Here is a 27,819-nt window from a genome sequence, read left to right as displayed (position 1 = left end):
AACCTCCAGTTGCTAGGGATAAAAATCTGTTTTCCCCGACTTGTTGGTGAGGGTTGATGGAGGTCGTTGGCTGTCGCTTGGTCAAATCAGTTCCAAAGAGACTGCTGCACCAAAAAAAAACCCCTCGTCATCCCTTCGGTCACCAGCAGATTCCAGCAGACCTCTGAAACTTCAAAAAGTGCAACGCAAACCGGAAACAGAGAACATTCACCTTCCAAGTAATGCTTTTTGTTAACGCTGCAACTAAGTTGTTTTTGTGAGGTTTTATTGTGCCTTTGCAAAGCGTGCAGCAGTATATTGCAATGCTTTTGACAAAGAATAATAATAAGCATACAATCATTTATAGAAGTTATCTACCCAACATGGTCAGAGCCTTCCTAAATAGATAAATATCAGTGGTAGATATGAAAAACTACATGTAGACAGAATAAGACCATATAAAGCCTTCAGTCATTAAGGTCATCTGGAGAAATAGCCTAATCTTACAAATTTTCAATTAGACACGTTTCAAGAAGAGCAACTTGTTCTTACAGAGCAAGAACTGAATGTAGCTAAGTGGCTAAAATAATTAGTTACACCTGCTTGTGAACATGGCGCAGGGTTTTTTGAGTATTTGAAAGTTCTTTGGTTGAACTAGCAGAAAAAAAGATGAAGAACCTTTTGGAGTTTTTAAGTTCAGAGTTTAATCTCAATCTGAAAAAAAGCATCCTCCTCGTCCACACAGTAGTGGTAAGATCCAGTCATGAAATTTGAAGGTAATAAAGAGCCATAATGTGTTTTCCCCTCCTGTTAGCAGCTAAATGATGGACATATTAGAGCGAGCCTGTAATATCCAGCAGGAGCTGGTGGAGGTTTAGCCTGAAAGATGGATTTAGATGGACACAAATATAATGTGTAAAGTGGCACTTTGTGCTGACAAGCTTGCTGCATGAATTTAACAGGTAGTGATTCAGAGTTGTGTCCACAGCTTGTTTCTGTAGCCACTGATTGGCTGAATAAACACTCAATGCAGGTGCAAAGTTGAAAGATTTAAACTCATAGTTATTGAGTTATGGGTTTATGTCAGAAAACTTTCCAGCTACACCCACGAGTGCAGCATGATGTCAACACTGGAGATGGAGTGTTTCCAGTTGTTCTCAGGAAATTTCCATATTACTTATTCCCTCTGTTTCTGTTTCTCTCTGTCCTCTCCAGCGTTAAACGAACCTACCATCGACTATGGCTTCCAGAGGCTACAGAAGGTCATTCCTCGGCACCCTGGTGACCCTGAGAGGCTGCCAAAGGTACCGAAACAGTTCACATTCACATTTTGCCCATTTGTACAACAGCTTGTTGGACTTAAAATAAAACAAGAACTTGTCTTTTGTTTAGGGATGTTTCAAAAAGGACAGAAACTGTAGCTTTACAAAGATGTGAATGAAAGAACTTTGTGCTTATATTTTGTTTGCTTTGTATATGCTTGTTTTTTATATTTCTGACAAGAATATGTGTTTTTAAATCTTCTGTGGGCTGTTCTTTTACCTCTTTGTGAACCCTTTGTGTGTCAATTCTTAGCTCCACATTTACAGGGTGAGTGCTTGAATCTCTTCCAGATCAGAGAGTCATATCTGATTATTTGTTTATCAGCTGGAGATCAAGCAGCGTGTTTAAAGGTTCAGCAGATGTAAACAATTAGCACCAAACGATGAGCTCCGCTTTGATACCAAACTCTGTCATCTTGCTCTGTACATGCAGGATGACTTCTCTCAAAGTGTGTGTGTGTGTGTGTGTTTTGAGCTCACAAGTTTCAAGTCTGAAATTGTGTATCTGTGAAGGCAGGGGTCATGCCCTTGTAAACAGCTGCTGTTGATTGGTTCGCCATTCCTGCTGGAGCTAGTCCAGGATTGGCTGTCTTTGCTGTGACATCATCAAAGAGTGGGCGCTGGTCACGATGTGATGGATGTGGTGATACAGCTGTGTCATCACGGTCATGGTGACACCCTGGATCAGCCACATGTGTTATCAATCACATGTAATGTGCACCATCACCGTGGGAACGTGTTCAATATGTTACACAATAAACATAACTCTGGCGGATTTGTTGCTTTCACTAATGGTATGGTAAACAGTAATGAGCTCACTGTTGCTTAAAAGCTGGTACAAACCTACAGTACGGTCAGGTTTAGAAATGAGATGATGAGGATCAAACCACCAACCTTCTGTTTAGTAGGTGACCTGCTCTACTACCTCCAGCTTGCTCTACAGCCACCCTGGATGGGGTCCTGGATGTCATAGTGAACATGAAGCTGAGAGTAATTATCATTTTTTCTTGTTCTTAATGCTTACAGTGCTCTGCTGAGATGAGCCAGAGACACAGATAATAACTGTGCCATAAATTAAGGTGTAAAATAGTAAAAAAAAAAAATGGTCACATGTACAGTACAAAATGTGACCTTTCAGGCGGGAAAACTTTTTAAAACCTTATTTGTGGCAAAGTCAGTAACTTTTCTCAGATATCAGCAGTAGTTCCATACACGCATTTTGATATAACTGATCATTAAGATGAAAGTTGTAGCTCTCTCCTTTTTCAATGAGATAAAGTTTGTCCTTGTTACTGATAACTCCCCGGGGGCTTTTTAAGATGACTGCCAAGTGGAAAGACTTTCTCCTAAAAGTTCTGCTTTAGTTTGGAGATTACACCCCCAGGAGCTGCTCGAACATGGAAACCCATGTCATGAAGCTCCCAGACCACGTTTTTTGTGCTGATGTTAATGCTGGAGGAGGTTTGTAGCTCATCAGCTTTTGGATCAGCAGAGCGTTAGCAGTTTTTATGCACTGGAGCTCAGCACTCAGCAGCCCCACTCTGTAACTTTACCCGGTCTGTCACTTTGTGTCTGAGTTTCTGTGGAAACTTCCCAAACTGACTTGTTGCATTGGTGGCATCCTATTACAGTACCACTCTGAAACTCAGTGAGCTCTTTAGAACGTGCTTGATTTTATACAGCAGTGACAATGGGCCTGAAAACACCTAAAATTCAAAGATATAGGATCTAAGAGGCCCATTACTTTTGTCCATGTAATCTACGGTAGCAGCAATCTGCTCTTAGCATTGCCGCCTAACTCTGTCTTCACTTTATCCCATAACCATGCTATTTCCCTACTCAAACCTATACTATATTCACTGTGCACAAATATTCATAGTCTTGTCTGAGGACGGATTGCAGCTGTAGTGGTAGGACCATCAACATTTTGTCTTAACCATTTAATCATGGGTGATATAGTAGTATGATTGTTATTTGGACAGGTTTTTCAAGTCACTACTTTAAAGAACACATTTAAATCCATTTACAACCCAAACAATGGGATATTATGCAACTCACTGTTGTGAGTCACTCTCCTGGTCCATGACTCCAGTGGTTAAGTACTTCTCAAGAATAGGAACAGTTAATTTCAGTATATTTTTGCACTGGTTAAACAGGCACCTCTTTAATGGTCTGCGTATACAGGCAGTTTTAACATCTGTGTTAAGATAGTTCAGTGTAACTCATTGCCTGTGGTCCATTTGTTGTTTGTTGTGTTGCACTGGGCAGATTGAAAATGTGTTTTGCATTTTTAAGGTTGAACATAAATACAGCATACATTGTGCAAAAAGTTATCGCAGTCAGGGATGGAAACGAGGAACGAAGCCAGCCCATCAGAGAAGATTTAACTCTTTTAAAAGCTTTTCTGAGCAGGCCTGTACTGTTTCAGCTTACTATAAATGCAATAAGTGCTGCAGAAAAATCTGTGCAGGAAATGAGGTTCGCAACCTGAAGCGTGCAATACCATAAGTGATGTTAGTAGGAGCTTCTGGTAAAGGCTGAGTCAGAGAAGTGACTGACTCACTTTTTCAAGCATAATCTGACTTTCTGCTTAATTTGTGAGCAGGAGACACGCCCTGCTAACATGTAATACATAATGCTTCCAGCTTGTTTTGTTGTGTTTCACGTGAAATAGAAAAGGGAGGGGGGATAATAAACTTACCACATTAAAAAATCTGCCACGTAACTAACTGGCAACACTGGATGCTAATTAAGTTGTTTTTTCTTCTGTTTCTTCTTTTTTATGCACATAGCAGGTGTGCATTCCTTAATCCAAAAAACTCTTCATGACAAAAGTGATGAAAAGTGAAATATTTAAAAGGGGAGTTGAACAATCTTGCCTTATCTCGGCCTTAGTTGACATATTTTCCTTTTTTGGCTTAAGTTTGTCAGTTAAAATAAAACAAATGAGCATGCCGAGCAAATAAATTTATCCATAAATACCTTTAGAACCAAATATTATCACATCTGACCCCAAAGCACCATAAAGTATTTTTTTCTTGGCCTGTTTTATTTGGTTGTGTCCTTGTTTTATATTATTTTATTTTTTTACTCCCATCAAAACTGGTCAGGCTCATTATAAGCAACATGAAGTCATGGAAAATATTTTTATATAGAGCTACAATCAGAGCAACCAAAGTAATGCCATGCATTGATCAGGTGTCACACTGAAGCAACAGATGATAAAGGATTAATCAGAGCCAAACATGAAGTATCTCCCAGAGATTTTCAGTCGTGGTGAAATCAAGATGAAGTTCTTCGGGAGCATGAGAAGTGAGGTTTAAGATAATAAGCGTCTGTTCACCAAGGGAACAGTTTCTTCAGGCACAGGGTAAAGGATGAAAAACGTGGCAAATGAGTTCAGATCACTTTTGAAATTAGACAATGATTGACAAAAGTCTGAGAAAAACGAGTGTACAATCCCACTCTCCCCCTCACCTCTGTTCATGCATTTCTCTGAGGCTTACAGCACTGTGGAGCCAATTTACACACAAAAAAAAAAAAAGTCATTCTGATGACAGAAAGCTTTTAAAGCCAGACTTTATTTGAATACGAAACTCTGACATCTGACTGCTGTACTTTCTTTGTTATTAACTGTGTTATACCGTCAGTGCTCTCACTTTAGAACAAGGTTCATCGTACATGCTTGTATCTGCTTCTGTGTGTGAGTGTGTCTTTGTGTGTGAGATGCATGTGTGTGGCTGTCGCTGGGTAATTCATCATTTTGTAGCCGTGTGGTCGATCAAACTGAGACTTCATTATTGCTGCTCACCAAAGAGAGAGAGAGAGAGAGAGGGACTGCATGTGGATTTGTCTTATCTGTTGGTGCGATGCTGGATACATAAGAGAACAATGTGAAAATGGTTATAATGATTGCGAGTATGTGCATGTGAGCGTGTGAGCGAGATAAGTTTGGGTGATGGAATATAGTGGGGGTGTTTCGGTTGGCGCCAGAGCCACACACATGCAGACACACACACACGCGTACACACACCACAGTCTTGGCTGCTCATCCTGAGAATCGATCAGCCCATTTATCGAAGTTATAGGAGTTTGTTTCCAGGCCTAAAAAGAAGACAGACGGACAGACAAACAGTCGGGGCAGTGGAGTGTGTGAGAGGATTACCAGTGGACAGCCGATTCGATAATTGTTCAGTGAACATTCAGGGGATTTTGTTGGCTACACACAAACACACAGCAATATTCAGCTGTCAGTTTGTGTCACTGTGATCTCTTCAGCATCCAGCCATATGTATGTGCACGTACACTTTCTGTACACAGCGACGCACATATGGACCGTTACGCCTGAAGACACATACAGTAGGCTGTGTTTTCAACATCACGAGTGTCATTTTATTTTGAAAAGTCAGCGACTTTTCTATAGTGGTTTCCGTCCTTTTTTACCACTAACCTGGTTTTAATTCATAAAAGCTGAAGAATAGTTATGAGAATTCCCCATCGGATCGTCATTTTAAGGCTATATTTGTTCAGATAATAATCTTGCTTCTATCTGGGGTAAAGATACATTTTGTAAAATCAAGGACCAAATTCTGCATGTGCACATCACCCGCCCACTGCTTGTCATCTGTGTGGGTGATTGCTCAGCCCTCACCCGATGTTTTACCTCAGTAAAAACTTTTCTATTAAGTTTCATTAGGTTCATTTTGAAAATTATCCTCCCTGCTAGAGTAAAAAAGATGATAAGTCCGGGTTTGCTTTGGGGTGGACCCGAGAATGCAGTGTCTCTGCCTCTTCCTCCCTCATGGTGTGACGCAACGCTCAACTCGAGGCTTCAAAAGTAAAGTCCACAAATTCACTTCAATTCAGTTTTATTTAGATAGAGCCAAATCACAACAACAGTCACCTCAATGATGGTGGTATATGTTATAAGGTAAAGACATGAACAGGTGATGCTTCAGTGTTGTAATGGAAGTGAATTGGTGCAGTTCACACGTTTCTTTTCTAGGTAAACGGTTATTTGGGAAGCATATTTTCCTTTTGTTGGATCATTCGACACGGACAAGTCTCTCTCTTTTCCTTAAGTTCAGGTTTTGGGTGTTCATGGTTTCAAAGGTTGACCAGTATGTGTCACCCTTGTAAGACTGGTAACTTCCTCTGGTGACTCACTCAGCTGACATTGCTATGCAACTCCTTTTGATGATGTCATACATAACTGAGGTCATGTCATCAGCATCACCATTATGAGTAATTGTGGTGACGCATGAACACACATATTTGAAACTACTCTAAATCTCTGTGTGTGTCACACATATCTTTGTTGACACCACCTCACCACCCATGAGAAGAAATGAAATCGGAAGCCTCAAGTCCTAACACTATCTCGCCGCGTTTTAGCAAGAGAAGAAACGCTCCCTAAAGGACGTGTGTATGTGTGAACACGTCAGTACCTCTGTATCTGTGTGTGATCGGACCTGATATCCCCCGTGAGCCCACATGTAAAGTATGACATCATCTCACTGCGAGGTGTGACCCTGCATGTACGGCATCCCTAATGGCGCATTAGAAGCGGATCAGGCAGCTAATGTGCCAGCATTAGGGAGGAATAAGTCATGTGTGTGCCGTGTCTGTGCCGGCCTGGCACACGCACGTTACACACACATCTGACCCCGCAGAGACTCGGCTCAGCATTTCCTGGTCCTAATGCATACAACATGTGTGTGTCTGCGTGTGTGTGTAATGTATGGTTATCGCATTAGTGCTGGTCATAACTCAGACAGTAAAAGCACCTAGACACCTCCTGTTATTCTTTCTCTCTGCCAGCAGATCTGCCTTCCCTTTAGCTCACCTCCCGCCTCTCTCTCTCTCTGTGAGTCTGGCAGACGACCTGTTTGTCTGCATTTTTACCCGAAACAGACAGGAATAGATTATACTAAAGGTTACAAAAGTCTGGAGAAGCAGTTATATAAACTGAATCAAGGACTTGCATCCTTTATTCGATCCGATGTTGAGTTGGAAAAGTGACAAAACACACACAAAAATAATGAAATGACAAACGAGTGCTTGTCAGGTATATATTCCATAAATACCTGACAATAGATGAAATGTGGCATGATCAAAAAAGAATCAAGCAGAGATAAAAAGCTGTAAAATTGGACTTTATTGCAGCAATTAAAGTAAACAAAAGGATTCATGGTTAAAAAGTAAACATTTCAGAGATGGTTTCCATCACTTGTCATAATTCATCATTATCTGCCGTAAGCCGAGACAGCAGTTGATTGGCAGAAACACGAAGGAGGTGGTTGATCCAAAAACACCCCAGTGAGTTTTGATTTGGTGATTTGCATGTCAAAAACATCCATGCAAACATCTAAACTTGGACAGAATAATGCAAATAAGTAATGAAGTCCACTCTCTGTACCTAAACTTTTACATGCAAATCACCCAATCAGCTGTATGCCACTAACTCAGATGAGCAGTTTATAAACTGAAACCTGAAATATTTAGACATGTGCAACTTTTTAACCAAATTTGAACTTTTTACCGAGTTTTTGATGCGGCTGCAGGCTGTCGAGGCCCTTAGGACGTCAAAACTGGATCGTTGGGCTTTTTGACAACCCGTTAAGTCTCATTCACGTCAGCTAATCGTAGCTGGAAGTGTTACTTATCTGTATTAGCCAGGAGGTAATCTGACAAACATACTTTCCTATTTACGGACAAGCACAACCTGAGAGATTAATTAGGTGATGTATGTGTGCGTCTAAATATGAACAAAGTATTCAGAGTGCATCGATTCCAGCAGTCAGACCCTTGAATGATGTAGCAGCCAAAGCCTGCAGACCTGATAATGATGATGTTACCAGAGGATCATCTTTCCTTCCCGTTTATCAGCTACTGGCCTTACTGGAACCACTCGAACAGTCAGGATCAGATTTCTGTGTGTGTGTGTGTGTGTGTCTCAGCTCACCAGTCTAATAATGAGAGGTTAACAGAGAGGCAGCCAGACCGTAATAATGTGTAAGAGATTGAATTTAGCACCGTGGACAGGCACACTAAAACTGCTGACTGGCTCTGTGACCTCACACACGCACACAGAGACACACACTGATGGAGAGGCAATATGTTCCACCAGGCACAAACTCGCAGGAGAGCACACATGCAGCCAACTGTAAGTACGTGTGTGAGCGTGTCACACGGTGCAGGTTAATACTGTGAAGCACAGAGTAATTTTCTCTCTGTCACCGGGCAGCCTCACGCTGTGGAAACGACAACACATTAACTGTTAAACAAGAGACCTTAGACCCCGGGGTGGGCGCAGAGAGAAAGAGGAAGAAACCAAGAGGGCGGGCGGGTGAGGAAGCAAGGAGAAACAATAAAGAGGCTTGGCAAAAGAGCAAAATAGAGTGGAAGACAGAGGAGATGATTCCCAGCGTGTGTGCAAAATGGCAAAAAGGAAGTGGAGGAGAAACACGTGAAGCTGGACTAGGAAAGCAGAAGAAGGGGAGGGTGTGGGGAAGACTGAGATGAACAAGTGGGGGAGGGGAAGGCATCAAATCCTCAAATAACTGATTGCACTTTCCATCACAAGATCCAGAAAATGTGAATGAAAATGAGCTTAATCTGGCTTTATTGGTCACCTGGCCTGTTAAACAGAGCAGCACGAGACCAAAACTACTCACATGACTGTGGTCTATTTTGAACAGAGATGCACAGCAGAAGAGCCTGCAGCACTTTAAATTGACTTCAGAGTATATTTTAAATACCTGTCACCTTAAGATGTCATTAAGATGCACAGGCACATAAAAGCACTTGACTTGACAGCAGGTAATCTGCCTTTAAAAGGACTGAGGAGCAATTTGTTTATCGTGAGTAGATGGTAAAATGGATGTGAAGTAAGGGGAAAGGGATTGCACATGTGTATCATTTAGCAACTATTATAAGTGGAAATGGTGGGTGTGCCTTCATGTGTGTGAAGCTCAATTTTACTTTATGGATTCAAGGTTTTTCATACTTCCTGTCTCTTAAGGAAATGTAAGTAGAAAGAAGGAGACAGTTACAGGTGATTAACTGTAATACGTACTGCTGTCTTCAACTTTTCTCTCCTTGTGTCAGGAGGTCATTCTGAAGAGAGCAGCAGATCTGGTGGAAGCCCTCTATGGTTTGCCTCATAATAACCAGGTACACACATACACACACCGCATGGAAAGAGGGAAATCAGTACTTTGCTGTTGTGTTCATTCTAAAGCGCTTTCTTCTTCCTGAAGGAGATCATCCTCAAACGTGCAGCAGACATCGCAGAAGCTCTTTACAGCGTTCCACGAGGACACACCCAGCTTTCCAGTTCAACTCACAGCGGCATGATGGGAGTCAACTCTTTCACCGGGCAGCTGTCCGTCAACGTATCCGAACCCTCGCAAGCCAATCAGGGTAAGAATTTGTCATCATGCTGTTTAGCAATTGCCATTAAATATTTAACATCGCTACAGCGCAGCCTAAAAACACCATATGAGCTCATTTTATTACATATTTGCAGGGACATGTTTAAAATCAGTTTACAGGGAACTTTGTAATTTTTTGGTTTTAAATCAAAGGCAGGATATTTGTTCCTTTATCAGCCATCCCATAGTATTTAATCTCTATGAACATATATATTTATTATATATATTTATATACAGAATCTGAAGGCAAGACTCAAAATCTTTGGTATCTGTTTGGAGCTACCTGACCTACTGATCAATCATGTTTAAACAGGCTTCAGCTACACCTTCTTCCTCTTTAAGCTGCTCCTTTTAGAGGTCACCACAGCGGATCATCCCAAGCATCCTCCTCTGTCACACCAAACCTCTGCATGTCACTACATCCACAAACCTCTTCTGAGGTCTTCCTCTTTTCTTCCTGCCTGGCAGCTCCATATTCAACATCCTTTGTTCATTATATCCACTTTCCCTCCTCTGCACATGTCCAAACCATGTCAATCTTCCTCTTGGCAAGGGAAAAGAAATCACTGTGCAAAGCAAAAGAGGGATTTCATTTTCTGAAATTCTAGCTCAGGCCCATTGCCAATTTAGTTTTGTTTATTCACTATTTTATATTTTAATTTATAAAAAAAAGAACAATACATGGAACGGGAAGTCTGTTCCTTGGCTGCACTGGAATCCCTGGAAATCTTCAGCATCAACACACTCCATGGTTCTACTGTTCCACTTTCTGTGCAGCTCTGTTCTGCAACCAGGAAAATGCTAAATTGAAACTTCCCGTGTGTGGAGATGTGTATCATAAATGTTTTTAATTAGCATCACTTCAGTCCTTTTTCCGTATTTCCGGCAGGTTTTGTGCGCAGCAGCAGTAGTGTGTCACCCCACGGTTACGTGCCCAGCTCCACGCCTCAGCAGACCAGTTACACCTCAGTCACCAGCACCATGAATGGCTACGCCAACAACACCGGCATGACCAACCTGGGAGGCTCGCCCACTTTCCTCAATGGCTCTGCAGCCAACTCGCCTTATGCTAGTGAGTGGATCTGTGCACCTTTACAATGTGCTTGCACCGCTGCCATTTAATTTCAGGTCTTCCACACTGCCCACATACACCGTCAGTACCTTCAGACTCAGATGAAAGCAGCGCCATGCACTCACATACAAACACATTCTGAACCGCGCACACGCAAAATGCCTGTGGACAGAAAGTGAAAGTCTCAGATGTGCTGTGTGGAGATTCCCCCATGGGGCTTTCTGTCGCAGCGTCTTCAAAAACAATCACCAACTCATGGCTCATCGCTCCATTTTGTCCTCCGTCCATCTCCTCCCTCCTTCCCAGAGTGCCTTTTATCTGACAGCCACACCTCTTCTCCCTCTGTTGGTTAATTGCATCCCATTTCCATTTAGCAGAAAGGAAGACCAAAAAAAAAAAAAACAGAGGGAGGGAAGAGTGGAGCCACGTAGAGAGAAGCGAGATTTTTTTGTTTGAGAAGAGTAAACTGGAAGACTGGAACCATCTGGTGACACTTCCCATGAAGTTCATTTTAAGCCACATGCAATAGATGGACATCTGACAACTCTGGAACCTGATTTGTTTACAATGAAAAGCTAATTTTGCCTGTATTTGCACACCATGAGCACACTTTATATCTCACATAGAGAAGAAGGTGCTCCCATTTAATTCACAAGAGAATAAACTATTACTTTCTGAAGCTTTAATCGTTTTTCTTTTAATTTCTGTCTGCTCTCTCCTGCCTCTCCAGTTGTTCCATCCAGTCCTACTATGGCCTCCTCCACCTCTCTTCCCTCCAACTGCTCCTCCTCTTCTGGTGTCTTCTCCTTCTCTCCAGCCAACATGGTGTCAGCAGCAGTTAAACAGAAGTCCGCCTTTGCTCCGGTAGTCAGGCCCTCGTCGTCCCCTCCGCCCTCCTGCACCAGTGCCAATGGCAACGGGCTTCAAGGTAATTTACCATGTGAGTCTATCATATGGTGCTTCGAGGTAGGATTTTCCCCAGCGCATGAGTTTAGGATGATTTCTGTTCCTGTTTTTTCAACTAGTCTGTCACATCATCCTCTAACTCCTCTCAGATCCTTACTGGATTGTGAGCACATGCACACACTGTTTTTGAGTTAAATATTTTAGATTAATGAGCTTCTTTGGTCCAAACTGGTCCCAGCATCCCCTGTGGCGTTCCTGTTTATTAGTGAAATATCGGAAGAGCTATTGACTGGATTGTAATGAAAACGGGTACAATGCTATTCTAAATAGACTCAATTCAAAGTCAGAGTCTCGAGAGTCTGCATGCTTATGGTAATAAGGTGATTCTGGGCTAAAATGACTTTCACTCATTAGTATTAATTTTCTCTTTGCTGCACTGCAGGCCCGAAACACTGCAAGCAACAATATCTGTGGTGTAATGAGGCTTATCCAACTTAAAAAATGCTAAACTAATTCTCCTCTCTTAAATTTGCCACTTTTGAATAATAAAAATATCCCTTCCAAATCTTTGAGATGAATCTGGAAAATTCTCGTGCCTTGCCACTTAGAATAGCCCTTATACACCGACATAAGTTTATGACTGGAAAAGGAAGTAAAATGTAAACGCTGAACTTTAACTCAGTGTTCTAAAAGTACGGTTAATGGGTCAGTGGCAGCATTTTATGAAGCTGCAAGTGCAACAAGAAAAGAATCCAATGCTGTATTTCTTTCAGTCCTAGCTCATGTCACATTGTGCTATATAGCAGCTCAAAATGAGACCAAGGTAACATTTCTCTTCTGTTTCATAGCAGACTAAACATTATCCAACACTTACAAATACAGCTGCTATTAAGAAATGTTGCAGTCTCTATAATGGTTAAAACGCCATAAACAACCACAAAGATGACAGCCACCTTCACCTGAAACAGACAAACGCTAAATAACTGTGTTGGATGTTAATATTTGCAGCCCTCAGAATATTTTTGGTTCCCCAAGGCCTCGGTCAAACAGGCCTAGAGACTAGTTGGCAAACTGATGACAGCCTGCCATTGCTATGGAAAGGTATGTGCTACCTAACCAGCTGGTTTAACGTTTCTGGAGGTTGCTGCCTGTTCCTAGTTGAAATCGGTTGCATAGACTGATTTCATGGACTAGATGTGTCCTTGATCAACACAGCTGATTTAAATGGCTAAATTACCTCCTCAACATGTCTTGAAGTTCTCTAGAGGCCTGGTATCTGAAACCTGCAGGACACTAGCCCTTGAGGCCTGGAATGCTCACCCATGCTGTAGAGTCCGTCTATAGCATGGTCTACTTGTCTACTTTCCAAACTGTAGTAAAACTGTGAAAAGTGTAACACAAACTGGAAATGGAGATTGTTTGACTTTAAAGTAAATGTCACGTGTTTTGAACCATATTGGTTACAGGTATAACCTTTACTTTGAAGGCAAACCTTCTATTACCGTTTTATGTTGCACTTTTTCAAGTTGTACTCCCACTCAGCAAGTAGTTAGCAAGTATTTGCAGACAAACATGAAAAACTACAGACGGCAACAATAACTTTGGTGATTTGTGAGAGTCACCAACCTCCAGCAACCACTGCCAGCCATTTGAAGAATGCATCATGTCCAATATGGCAGACAAAGTGTGCATTTGTCACATTTGGAAACCTCAATACCTCTTTGGGAGCAGTGCCATGGTTGCCAACAGGTCTCTAGGCCTGTGTAACTAAGAGTAAATTGCCAAGCAGTGACCAAAACTTTGAGAACACCACGTTTAAACTATTTAAATAGCTTTTTTTAAAAGTTTAAACTATTGTATCCAAATTTTCTTTTTGTTTTGCTTAATAGTTTGGATTAAAACATTTTCAGTTCTTTTTCCTGTCTTTTCTTTTTACTTCTAACCTCCCCTCTTTTTTATTCCTCTGGACTGTCACTCTTATCATTTCTCCGTTCCTCTCTCTACCAGATCAAACATTTGTGGACTCTAGCAAGTACTCAACAGCCAGCTCTCTACAAGGCCTGGCCTTCACCTGAAGTATGTTCCTCTACTGATTCTTCCTTCAGCTCTGTTAACTCATTGCATTGGAACATTTACTCAACTAATTTCACTGAAGCAACCATTGCCGTGTTTCACATCTTCCACTAAACGATTGCTCAAACTCTTTCCTGCCTTTTCACCTTTGTACGGCTTTTCTTTCCCTCTCTCCCGCCTCATCGCCAACTCTTCATTCTTCTCGTGTACAGATCAAGCAATTTGTTTCACTGGGTAACTCCTCCCTGTCTTCCCATTGGCTGGGAAGAAAGACGGGAAGTTAGATATTTACAAAGACCCCCACCCAAAAAAGACATTTGGCGTGGAAAATTTATTGCTCAACATCACTGGCTTTGTGTAGCTGTATGTGAGCGTGTGTGTAGAGTGAGCATGTGCGGGGGTGTGGGAACTCAAAGCGTAGCCTCAAAGCACAGCTGAAATAAACACATCCCACTTACAGCTCCACACACACACACACACACACACACACACACACACACACACACTTTCCTCTGTCACAGACACTGGGTGATCACACACTGCCAGCTTACTAGGGAGCGATCAACAATGACAGCTGTTCGACTCTCTTGACAGTTTTTACAGTCAGTCTACCTGCCCCATGGCGTGTGTGTGTGTGTGTGTGTGTGTGTGTGTGTGTGTGTGTGTGTGACTGAAAGGAAAAAACTGGAGGTTTTACTGAAACAATTTTGTCATGCTGGTACTAAAAAAAATCGATCCCTTTTTTTCTTGATAGTTTTCACTCACTGTGAAATAAAAAGCTTTTCACTTAATAATTTCTCCAATTTGCTGTGCACATTTCATGGGAACATACCTCTGTATTCAAAGCACCATTACGGGGGCCCACCAAGGATAATGTGCAGGGCAAAGGTAGGGGTCAGGCAAGCAGTAGTTGTTGTTATGGTTGGGGTAATTCTCCAGGAAGTGAACATAATGTCCAAAGTAATGTCCTCTGAAGTGATGTAAACGCGGCTCTGTGTGTGCGACGTGTACGTGTGTGTCACTTTTGGGCTGAGCTCTGCTTCTCACATGTTGACACCCATCCCTCGGGTTTAAAGGCAGCACATGCCATGATGCAATCTGTCAGGCACACGTACAAACGTACAGTTAAAATATGCCAACTGTTGCGACGCAGAATTAAATGTGTGTGAGCTTAAAAGATGCGTCCCCGCACCACTTTACTGATTTATTTGTCTATTGATGTTTTAAATGTCGCTTCGGTCACACAGCTGCGCAGATGGGAAAACATATTGATGTATTTAAAGGGGGGATTTTTTATGATGATGAAATATTTGGCTGTGTTTTTAACAGTTTATTTTTCCTTCTCTTCCCCTCCTTCCTCTCCCTCTTTTCTCTTTTTTTTCCCTCTTTCTCCGACCCAACAGCAATCCCGGGAATGATCGTCCCACCCATGTAAAGGTGTGTGTGCATGATTTTGTGTGTGTGTGTGTGTGTGTGTGAGTGAGAGAGAGAGAAAGTTGAACCAAGCACACTCTCACTGATCATGGTGGAGGCTTCAGTGTGAGTCTGACTCCGGTCAGCGATGGAAGGAGCTGTCCCGATTTGAAGGAACAAACCCAACTCAGGCCCTTTCTAACATAACAAAACAACTTCGAGAGAAAAAGAAGAAGAACAAAAAACAAACTGTTTGCAAGAAAATAAGTTGTTTAGACTTTGTACACCTTGATGCTTTTTATAGGAGAACGGCCACGCCTCTTACAACTCTCCAAGGACACAGGAAGTGTATTTATTTTGGAGAGAATCCACTTCCTCCCATGAGTGTTTGTTGACTTTTTTTTCTTTTCACGCAACAGTTTATGTGTGATAATCATCTTCTAACTGTAACCTACACGAGGTGGTTTCTATTTAAGAAGTTTTGTCTTTAATGAAGGAGTAAAATGTGAAGCATACCTGATAATGATGAAGTGATGATGAGTCAAAATGATGATGAAGTCACAGGGTCAAATCCAGCCAACACAGACAAGCCAAACCAGACATACACTCACACATGCTTTTACTTCTCTTTGCCAAATCCTTGCCACCACCAAGAGGAAAAAAGAGGAAGCTTCTTGTCTGCATCTGATGCTCCAGTTTTAGCCATTTAAGAAGTTTACTTTGAGCCTCCTCTACATACATCTGTCCTGCAGCTTCAGTCTTTCAGCCAACAGATAACTCAAGAGTGAATGAGACTTGCTTCACTTGTAGTAGAAGATAGATTTGACAGTAGATGCATGTAAAAAGGAAACAAATGATCACAGATCCTTTCCCACACAGTAGTACATTATTTTTGTGTGCCAATAGCAGCTTCACTGCTCAGGATTTGACCCCTACCCTCAATTATCCCTGTTACAGCAACTGGTTGAGACGCATACAGCCGCAGAGACCTCTATGAGAGGGAGAACATGTCTTAAAAGACTGCTGCAATTTTGACTTTTATTTTGATGTGTGAGATTTGTTTTCTTGAGTTTTGTCATAATTGAAAAAATATTTCTTTGGTTTTTTTGGTTTGCTGTGTTTGTTAAATTTCATTTTCATTTTTTATTTTTATCAGCCAGCCAATCAGATTGTGCTTCTTTTTTTCCTGCCTGCTTTCTCATCTAGTTTGATTTGAAACTTGAGTGGGAAAAGTGCTGCGCTGCAACAAATGTCAAGTTCAGAACATTGCAACTGAGGATTAAGAACAATCGTCTTTTTCAAAAAGCGTTTGTGAAAACAAATGCTGACGAGTCCTAGCAAGAAGAACAGCAACGTTAGACCTTTCAGCAGCTGCACTCAAATGAAGAAAGCTTACGTTTTTGTAGTGACCGCAGTAATACAAGTGTGATTCTAGGATAGGTCAAGAAAACATGCGATACTAACAAAGAAATGCTCTTCATTCCACCTGACCAAGTTGTATTTGTGCTTAATCGTTACTTTAATTCAGTTTTTTATTTTTATTTATATAGCATCAAATCACAGCAGTATTCGCTCCAAGGGGCTTCAGATCGTGAAGACAATATTAGAAAGAAACCTCAACAATAAGACAACCCCCTATGAATAAGCACTTGGCGACAGTGGGAAGGAAAAACTCCCTTTAACAGGAAGAAACCTCCAGCCGCACCACGCTTAAGGAGTGGCAGCCAACTGCTGCGACTTGTTAGTGGTGAGGGAAGGAGGAGAGGACAAAACACACAGGAGAGCAAGAAATTAATAATAACTAATGATTAAAAAGTTGTGTATTCACATATAGAGAATGAAATGATCGCCAACATCACTAACCTGTAATTCATAGTTTTGTTACATCATTAAAAAAAATGATATACTGTGTAATCCTGATAGGGACGTCATATTGTAATTCTGATGTTTATGTTTCATTCAGATGACTCGTCGGTTCAGTATTTTGCACTATTTGTGACTTGAGGTATAAAAAAATGGCATTTTTTGCAGCGCAGAACAATTAGCCAGCAACATGTCTTAAATGCCCGCTGTGTAAAAATTAGCTGCAGTGTGTGTGTTTTTTACAGTCTTGAAGTCTTAAAATATGATGTTATTTTTGCCAAAGCCCTTTTTGAGACATTTATGCTTAAACAGTCTTACGCCACAATTATTAATATGATGTTTGGGGATTTTTTCTTGTCACACATCATAAAAAATGAAAATGCCATTTTAAGTTATCTGTCCGTGCTTAACACACAAGCACATCTTTAAGCCAGGTTTATGGTTTATGGTCCCTGCACTGGTTGTGTAACATGTCAAATGTGATGTCACAACAGCCCAGTCACTGTTTATAGTGGTGCTCGTCCTGAATGATAGATCCCGCCATTCGCAAAAAGCCATGACATCAGTGTGGGTATAGGTTTTCTCTGGAAAGTCTCATCTTTTCAAGCTCATTCTTCTCTTCGTCTGGGAATCTCTCACTCATATCTTCAACCTGCTCCCACCCCCTTCCCTGGGGACAAAAATCGACAGGTGTACGACAAGCTGAAATGACACTAAAAGAGTGCTCCAGCAGTTGTGACATCACTTTTGGCACATGCCTCAAACTGAAATCTGAAAATGAATTTGATTCTGAACAGAAAATCACTTGTTCAATAAACAGATGTCATCTGTAATTATAGCCTGAGGTGATGTGGACTTAGAATGCCATAATGTTACTACCAAGAACAGGGAAGAAAATACTTAAAACGCCTCAATTCTTACATTCATCTCCTCAGCAAAGGGCAGTAACCAGTAAGTCAGTAAAGCAAAACCCAACAACTGGGATTAAAAACACTTTTAAAAAAAATCCAGTAGAATGTCTTAAAATTTAACCTTTGAGATGTCAGGAAGCAAAAGAAAAATCCCTGAAAGAAAGAAGGAAAATCCTGAAAACTCACCTCTGTAGAGCCGCAGACGTGTTCCTTATTTTATTTGTCTCATGTCACGATTAAAATGTTATAAATTAATCTTATTTGTTTTTGTATTATAGTGTCTGTTGTTAAAAGCCATACTTCCACTGCTAATTTCAATCAAACTAAAATAAGCCATGGTGTACTTTTATATCGCGTTAGGAGGCGGATGTTTTTCTTTTTGTCATGATGTCGTTTGTACCATTCTTGTTACAGTTAGCACCATTTTTTGTTGCATTATGTAGATGTAGAGTTTATGAATATGTCCTTATGATTATTCGTGTTTGTCTTCCATTTGATGGATTTTAGGATTGAACAAAGTTGCTCAATGAAGGCTGAAAGGGATAAAGGAAAATTCTCCTGCTTTAGCGGGTTTTATGTCCTCTCTTTGCTTCCTTCCTCTGTTCATTCACCCTCCCTCCGGAATATTAAATCTGTATGTTTGCCCTCTTTTTCTTCTTTCCCTTTAAATCAAATGAGCCACCTATTTATTTTATCTCAAATATGGGTCTGGTGACCACTCTTCTGTTTGTGGAGTGCCTGTGAGTGCGTGTGACTGTCTGTCATCTTTTTCCTCTGAAAGAAAAGTGTGACGTTCAAAAGCCGAGGAATGTTTTTTTTTTTTTTGGTTGCTTTTTTTATTAGTACATATATAAATACCTGTACAGGAAGGTCTAAATAGAGCGTTTTGTTAAAGGAAGTAAGATCCAAAGCACTTGTCTAACAAAAGTAACACCATTTATCATGGCTTGTCTGCGTTCGGGCTTAGAGTGGTGGGCATCTTCTACACACACGTTATCAGCAGTATCAGTATGGAGGGGAAGAGTACAGAGGAAACTACTGTAAAGATGATAATGATGATTTTTTTTCTCATTATTTTGAACTTTGAAGTGTAAAATAACTTTTTGACTCTCACTATATTTAATTAAAGTTCTTTCTTCTCTGTGAAAAGGTGTCAGTTACTGTCTCTAAAGTGCCACATAGAATGCAACATGCAACACACACATGCAAGGAAAAGACACAGATGGAGACATTGCTTCATCACCTGTGTCTTGTTACCCTGCTGTGTCCACTTGTGTTCCCCACAGTTTTTGTATTATTGTCTGTCAACCTGCTTGTGTTTGTTCCCTGGCTGTTAAGAAGTCCTTTGGATTGGTAGCCCTTTATAATACAGCCCATGAATTTCAGTTTAGTTTATCTGAAGTTTATCTGAAGTTACAATGTCATAATATTTATCTACATATTATTACTGGCAGATACAATAGAATAATGAAGTAACATTTCAACTTTTTACATGAAAAAAATTCTGTAAATCATTTTAAATCACTGTAAATCAACTACTTGTGGCTTAACCTTACCTTTTGATTTACACATGCGATAAGGGCTCGTCTCCCTTTCCTACTTACAAGAAAAAAATGAACACCATAAACACTGGAGGCATGGGTCCGTATGATGTTGAAATGATGCAACCAAGTCAAACTTTATCTTTTTTCCTGTCACAAATCCTGATAAACTCTTTTCAAAAGGACTGTGAGAATGTAGAAAACACTAATAGAATGCTTTTTAATTTATATGCAAAGCCAAAATTTAACACAGCAGAATAAACAATCATCTGTTCTTATTAGATATAAATTCCTTTAGTCATTGTTATTTATACTTGTTTGTAGAGTTTATCGATTTGTTTGCTTTGTTTTGGTGCGTTCTACATAATATGACCTCTGCCCCTAAAAGTACAAATTACTTTCAGACTTTTTTTTTCCTTTTTCTTTTTGCTAAACCTTCCTGGAAATTCAACATTACTTAAAATTGCTTACAGTATAATTATTTCCTGAAAAAAATTCTAAAGTTCCACAGTACTTACTATTACTTACGGTGTAATTATTTCTTCTTTTGTGTAAAACTTTAATAATTAACCATTTATTCTAATACTGTATATTTACCCATAAGTCTTTGTAGGCAAATTTAATCACAAACATGAACATAATCATAATTTCAAATAAAATACGTTTAAATTCTATTTGAGTCTAGGGGAATTAAACATTTTGTCATGGGCCATATTATAAAGTGATACCATTAGATTCTGTGTGTTTTTCCTTATGGATCCACCTGCATTAAAGGTGCAGTGTGATTTAACTTTTGCCTGATTCTGCATTCTACATTTGGGTCCTAAATCCGCACTTCATAACAGGCTGTCATGTGACAGTAAACCACCAAACACACAGGTCTCCACCAGTTATCTGTAAACACTCAGTATTAATGCAACTGATGAATTTTGGACATTGTTATTACTCTGTCTTTGGCAATAGAGGATGTCTTACAAAGGAGGCATGCATGGATCCAGAAAGTCCAGGCTTTGCTCCCTCATTGTTTATTTATTTAAAGCAGAGCGATGGAAGCTTCAGAAATATATACCTAGACTTGTTTATCATGCCCCATGGCTGCATTTTAAATTTTATGTCCTTGGCCTTTGGCTAAAAGCAGTATTTCAGTCTGCTACACAAAAATCAACCAAAAAAATCTCTGTGTTGCTTTGGACGTAACCATAAAATGAGAAATTGTGTGCATAAAGAGATTTGTATGCCATCAGTTTTCTTTTATATGGACCAGTCGCTGTTGTGATTAGGGAAAAACATATGATCGTCCTCTTAGTGTTTAGGTATGAACACAAAACCAGCAGCAGAAAGCAAATATGAAAACCAGCACAAAGAGACTTTAACGCGATCGCCACAGTGATTCTACTTCAAGATTATGAAGAGGCAGAAATGGAGGCTGTAGCCTGACTGCTCATCACTGCCTTCGTTACCTGTTGAAGTTCAGGCTCTGCCTGCTGGGCTGGGGTCAGCATTCACTCAGCTTATAATCACTCTCAATCTTGGCTAGCTTAGCGTTAGCATGCAGTCTGTGCAGATGAAGTTGTGTTAGCAGCATAATGAGGCTGTTTCCATTCTGGATGCAGTTTGAGCTTTACCATTGTGCTCTCTTCCTTTGGTACAATGAAAATGAAAGTCATGTCCATATCCACACTTTAGTCTGTAGTCTTTCTCTGTCATTCCTATTCCAAGGAATTACTTGGAAATACTGGGAATCAATTGTCTAAAAAAACAGTTCTTGATTCCCATCCCTAGCAGCCACTTGTGTTTTGACTTTATGTTGCTTCCTCTATATATTTTCAATAAAATGAATGAAAATTAGTAGCCTGGGAGTACTCTAGTATTCATATCAACTCTCTAGTGTTAGATGTAATATGTTCCTTTGTAACTTTACATTGCTATAATCTCATCACATAACACAGTTATGTAATAATGTAATATACTACTGTACTGAATTCAGTAATCACATTATAGTTAGTTACAGTGGTTCTTCTTCCTGCACTACAATCAGCTGGTTTCAGCTTGTGTTCACCAGGGAGGAAAATGATGGAGTGATCTGCAATTTTTGAGGAGTGGAGGTTTGGACATGACTTCTATTTTTATTGCATGACTAGATAACAGGGTAATGATGAATTGCAAACTACATCCAGGACAGAAACATCTCCACTGGTGCTAACATAACATCTGCTCTTTGCAGGGACACAAAGCTATCCCAAAACTGAGTGACATTAAAGCTGAGTGTGTGCTGAAATAGGCCCGGCAGCCAGAACCTGATATTCAGCAGGTAACAAAGACAGTGAGTGAGCAGTCAGACTTGGAGCACTGTAGCCTCAACTTCTCCCTGTATCTATTTCTACAGCAGAATCACAATGGCAATCACTTTGAAGTCTCTCTGGGCTGGTTTTCAGTTTTGTGTTGTTGGCTTTGAGTTCAGACTCAAACACTGAAAGAAAGCTTGCATGTGTGTCATCATTAGGATAGGAATATTTGTCAGGGCTGTCAGATTTATATTTATAACTTTAATTATGTGTTAATGCATGAAATGTAGCAAGTAGTGTATCTGACTGCTTTGTCCAGGGAGTAGTTAACATAATATCACATACATAGACACATATTATCATATCACACTCGAGTTTTACACACGGCCAATTTTGAACCACCGATAATTGTTTTGGACTGTGGAGGAAAGCTGGAGTAAACTACACAGCCATCGCAAAATCGTGGAAACTCCACACAAAACAGCCCCAATGCAGAACCTTCTCACTAGAAACAATACAACCACCAGCTAACCAATGCGCCACTGTGCAACCTCAAAAATAAAAATAATCTTTACCGTATTTCATTATATATGAAATGTGAAATATTTGAATGCTCCAAGTATACTGAAAGTTGAATGTCACCTTCTACACAGTAATCCTTTTCTTACTGACTGTGAAGAGTAGAACAAAGCACAATTTCACTGCTGAGTCATAATAAACAGTTCCATGGCAAAATATTTGCCTCAGATACTGACAGATGAAGTGTCCTAGTGCAGTCAGCGAGTATTATTGGTGAACGGTCCGATGTGTAGTTTCTCATGATTTTCAGGCACGTCATAGTCTTATGTAACTTACCATGAAGAAAATATCAAAATATCAGCTCAGCTGGTGCATTCTGGAACTTTCCACTCAAATAAACACACGTAAGATATAATAATTTTGGTTCTCTGTCAACTACACCATACTACACAGCAGACTGTGCAAATTTTGCAGACATTTTTGCAGAAAATCAATCCAACCGCAGGCTTCTTGCTGATTTCAGTGCATGAACTGTTACCAAACAAAAAATGTATCAACTTAATTTTTGGTATGTGTTTTGATATGATTACATGAGAGAATTCAAAACAAATAATATGATAAAAATTTTGACCACACAGTTCTCGCTAATCAGGTTTTGTTGATCAGAAGTGGTGATTGTCCTGTTCTTTCCCACATTTTGCAAATTACAATTCGTCAAGCCTCTGGCTAAGCAGTGAAGGCCACCTAGCGACGGCCATCAGTTTGGGAATGGTTGCTTGAGGTTGCAGAGAGTGCTAAGTAAAATTATTTGCAAAAAAGTTGCTGCACCCTAAACCTCCTTGTGATTGGTTTGGTCACTAGCAGAGTGCTGTGGTCACCCAGCTACTACACTCCAACTAAGATGTTTTAATCAAATGTTTCGAAAGGTTCAACTTATACTTTGATTTCCTTTTCCAGTTAGCATCCCATTTTTCACAGCTTCTCTACTGGTGTGCAAATAGTTTGCAAGTGTTAGCAGACAGGTCTGTGTCTTCCACGAGCAAACAATGGGAGAGTTCCCCTAGTGATTCCCAGCAATCTCTAATCAAGACGATCGATTAGAGATTGCTAATTGATCGAATGTATTGAATGTGGCCTAATATAGAATTATTGTAATGTAAAAACCATTTAGCACAGATAAACGCAATGCTGAGACCAGTGTTGGTCAAGTTACTTGAAAAAAGTAATCAGTTACTAATTACTGATTACTTCCCCCCAAAAGTAATCCCGTTACTTTACTGATTACTTATTTTCAAAAGTAATTAATTACTTAGTTACTTAGTTAGTTACTTTTTAAAAACACGATTTACAACCTGAATAGGTGATAAAGCGATAGATCTTTCAGCCCAATTCTACTTTTTCTGCATAATCCATCATACAAAATGTAATCAAATGGAAACGTCTCTTTTTTAAAACTTTAAACTTTAAATCTTTTAACTTTATGCATCAAGCAAAAACTTAATTATATGCAACATTCTCTGACTGGAAGAAATTTGTTTAACATTTAAACCTATTTTCTGCACATTCCAGCACATAAAATAAAATATGTTTTTGTGTTTACACTCACTCTTTCAAATAGATGCAAGTAAAACACAGCAGAAAATAAATAAAATCAAAGACTAGCGGTCCTGTTGCTCTATTTTCACCTGTAAAGCAGGACTGGGGTAGGCGGAGGAGGTTTACCCTGGTGCAGGTGTGCCGCAGGGGTCAGTGGAAGAATCCGCGAGTTTCTCTGTGAATTTCACATTACGTCATAGTATACTCGGTGCTTGCTTGGAAGTTTAGGGGTATTTTCGCTGTAAAAAGAAGTTTTCTTCCCACGCACAACGGACGCTAATGTTTTTGTCACTTTTTATGGAATCAAACTCAAAATAAGGTCAGTACTTCCACGCTTTAAACGCTGCATGCTACACTCTGTCCGCACTCCATTGTTGATCTGCACACAGCTGTTGTCATGAACATCGCACTCGCTTACGTCACTGTCATGAGACGTTCGCAAAAAACTCACGGTATTAGTAACGCAGTAACGCAGCGTTCCTACGTGAAAGTAACGGTAATCTAATTACCGTTTTTGCAATAGTAATCCCTTACGTTACTCGTTACTTGAAAAAAGTAATCAGATTACAGTAACGCGTGGCTGAGACACATTTGATTTCAATGTTTGTTTAAAAGAAAAATCATGCACTTGTGATGAGCAAGTTTGAGCAAGATTTTACAATAAAATCTTTGCCCCCCCCCAGCACAAACAACCATATTTTGTTTTCAAACTCCATTGCATTTTATTTGACTCCTTGATTTTGCTCCTTCTTGGAACAGTGTGACCAAACATTATGGTACAGACCTTTTTCATTTGATATCATTCAAAATGAATGACGTTAAACCATAAACTCATCGGGAAAGTGTTCACAGAGGTCAAGTCAGAAAGTCGTTTTTTCATTGACCTACAGAAGCTTTTCTGTAACCATAACTACGGCCATCACATGGTGATAGTTTCAGATAGGATGGAGGTGTAAGGCATTTCCGCATAGGTTTGGTTTTCTTTCATTTATTTATTTTTTCTTGTCGCAGAAGCATCCGTGTTTTTTACTATGTATCAAATTTTTTTTTAAATTATGAACACCCTTTTGAGAACATATAGTTTAAAGCACTCAAAAAGTGTCTTGCTGTTTGTCCTCAAGTGTCAAATTCACAACACTTTCAGCAGCCAATAATAGACTATTGTTTCAACCAACATTTATCTGTAACATTCATGTTTCATAGTGCTGAAGACTGAAAGATTTAAAAAACAGTGACATGGATCAAAACACTCATAAAGCAAAACCAAAGGAGAAGAGTGAAATAATATAGTTGAAATATGATTTACACAAGATACTTTTCAAATGTTCTGCTCCGTGCCAGTAAAATCATACAGCCAGTGAGGTCCTCCTGGGTTAAATTATTACACAACATGTTGTAAAACTCACAGACAGAAGAAGGAATTCACTTCGTGGGTATATTCATTTCATTATTTATTTTTTTCTTTTATTTCTTCACCATTTTTCTTTAACTTCAAGGTTTTTCTGTCTCCAGCAGCTCTGATGTTGAGCAAGGCTCCCCAGCACTGCCAATAATGTGGTCATAGACATTGTGCATGTGTGTGTGTGTGTGTGTGTGTGTGTGCGTGTGTGTGTGTGTGTGTGTGTGTTCATAAACAATACAAATTCTCTAGTGAGACCCGTTTCTGTAATGAGACAGATGGGCCCTGCCTGGAGTTAGCTATCAGCATGACCGCAGGCTGTGAGTGTGGGAAAAGGGGAAAAAGAGTGTGAGGTGTTTTCTCCTATTCCTTGCCTGTAGGCTTAATCAAAGAGGAGCCACAGATGTCTTATTGACACCAATTAGTTTCTGTCTCATGGCACACATACATGTGTGCACACGCCCACACACACGCACAGACACACACAATGATAGATATTTAAAGTGTGGACACATACTTTAAAATATGTGTTTTTTATCTCATAGATTGGATGTGAGTTGAATTTGAGATTATTTGTGGTCTCTCTTTCATAACATGAGGAGAGCAGTTGATTTGTCTGAGCGCTAACTGCACTCGCAATGCACAAAAACATACCGGTTCGATGGTGTGTGTGTGTCTGTGTGTGTGTGTCTGTGTGATAATACCAAGTCTGACAAGACAGAACTGAAGACATCCATTAGCTAATGGATTTCTCCTCTCATTTTTTTCTCTTTCTTTTATCCCTCTCATCCTCCCTCCATCACTACATCACACTCCGGGTGCACTTAACCCCATCATCAAGAAACACACAGACACACACTCCCTAAAACCTAAGCACTCCTGTTCTCTCACTCTGTTTCCCTGCTTCCGTCTTCAGCTGAGTTGAAACCTTTATTTACACAGCATGTACAGGACGACAGTAAGCCGTCCTTTGAGCTTTATTTTTTGTCAAAAAAATTGTTAAAAAATCAGTTTTACATCAAAAATCAGTTTTACACCAAAAGCAGGACTGTTAGCAGTACACAGAGAAACTTTACTGCCCACAAATGATAATGTGAAAAGTGCCCGTATGTGTAGAAATAAAAAATTCATGTATGCTTTATTTTTTTGTGAATCTAGAATAAAGAATGATTACCTCTTCACTGTGAATTAGTCAAATTTACTGATTCACAAGTACTGATTCAAGTTTAGTGAAAAGCCACAGATGTCTTATTGACACCCATTCACTGAAATGCATATTTTAATTTAACTTTGAGGTACAAATCTTCACTTTTGGACAGGTGATAGTTGACAGTTGCAGCACCGTGAATACACAGACTGCTTCTGACTCGCTTATGTAAAAAACTGAGAAAGGCAGCCAGCTTCATCCTACACATGCCAGACCCGACCAAACTAAATAGACTGAGGAGAACCCAGTTCATAACACCAGCCCAACCTTATCCAAATCCTCTTGAACAACAAAGTCATATGTCTTTGTTTGAACTGCAAATGGTCAAGGGAGCCACTCGGGTGACTAAAAGGTGAGACTTGCAGCAAATACCTGGAGGGCATGATAAAGATGAAGAAAAGTAATTACATATTAAGAGGGCTTATTTACAATAACTCTCTCTAACCTAATGGGTGGTTAATTTTATTGTATTGCAGTACAAAAGTTAATAAATTATTTACAATTGCATTTGCATTTCTGAAACCTATTTGAAATTCCTGTTTGAAGACCACATTGTTCTCTCGCATTCAGCATCTTTGGGTGATGGAAACTGATAGTCCACATGAAATCATCAGTGCTTAAGTCTTTGTATATGGCTAGTGCAGCACTTTAATAATGACTAATACAATATTGTTGTGAAGATGCTAGATGCTGTTTAAGTAAATATAAGATACATGAATATGCTCAGGTTCTGCTCTACTGTTAAAAAATTATTTTAGTGTCATTAATACGTGGTTGCCAGGCAACATATTGGCATCATAAGATATCATCCAGTGGTCGATATAAATTAGATGTTCTCATCATTAAATTAAAATTATATGATGCTATGGTGTTATAGGTGCATACATTTTAGCTGATTGACAGGTGGTTGCTTGGCAACATGATCATAATATTTGATATAGATAAGAACCTTCATGGGCCTAAGATGTACCTTGTGCTGACTGGGTTGCTCAACTCCTGATCATAAAGTTTGTGGACAGACAGATAACAGCACTGTTGGGATTTGGAAAACAAGCATGTGTATGAGGTGCAAAGTCAGACATTTTTCTGTGAGTGACCCTGTTACATATGTCTTTGTGGTAGGCTTATTGTCAAGTTAAAAATTAAAGGGAGAAGAAAAATTTAAGTCAAGCATACAAACTGAATTAGTAATGTTTGAAACAAGCAATTTACTGTTAATAGCTCTGATATTTAACAATAACTTTTGGGGGGTGGGGTTTGCATTTGATTTTGAAATAATCTGGCTATGCCTGTGTTTA

The 27,819-nt window shown here is 39.8% G+C and overlaps 1 protein-coding gene across 2 annotated transcripts in view; it reads left to right on the top strand.

Moving 5' to 3' along the window:
- The window catches only part of LOC100696184 (transcription factor COE1), an 88,247-nt gene extending 69,124 nt beyond the window's left edge, over positions 1 to 19,123 (top strand). Inside the window, exons 11-17 of one of the 2 annotated variants that reach the window (XM_005452634.4) lie at positions 1,195 to 1,283; positions 9,411 to 9,476; positions 9,563 to 9,725; positions 10,626 to 10,808; positions 11,539 to 11,736; positions 13,722 to 13,790; positions 15,191 to 19,123. In XM_005452634.4, the coding sequence (XP_005452691.1) occupies positions 1,195 to 1,283; positions 9,411 to 9,476; positions 9,563 to 9,725; positions 10,626 to 10,808; positions 11,539 to 11,736; positions 13,722 to 13,789 (767 nt within the window). In that variant the 3' untranslated portion in view covers position 13,790; positions 15,191 to 19,123. The remainder of the gene's footprint in view (positions 1 to 1,194; positions 1,284 to 9,410; positions 9,477 to 9,562; positions 9,726 to 10,625; positions 10,809 to 11,538; positions 11,737 to 13,721; positions 13,791 to 15,190) is intronic. The other variant, XM_005452635.4, reaches the window with a different exon arrangement.
- Positions 19,124 to 27,819: the final 8,696 nt, after the last annotated feature.

This window comes from Oreochromis niloticus, linkage group LG10, assembly GCF_001858045.2.
Source record: "Oreochromis niloticus isolate F11D_XX linkage group LG10, O_niloticus_UMD_NMBU, whole genome shotgun sequence".
Taxonomy (NCBI): Eukaryota; Metazoa; Chordata; class Actinopteri; order Cichliformes; family Cichlidae; genus Oreochromis; species Oreochromis niloticus.
This window is presented reverse-complemented; position numbering and strand designations above follow the sequence as displayed.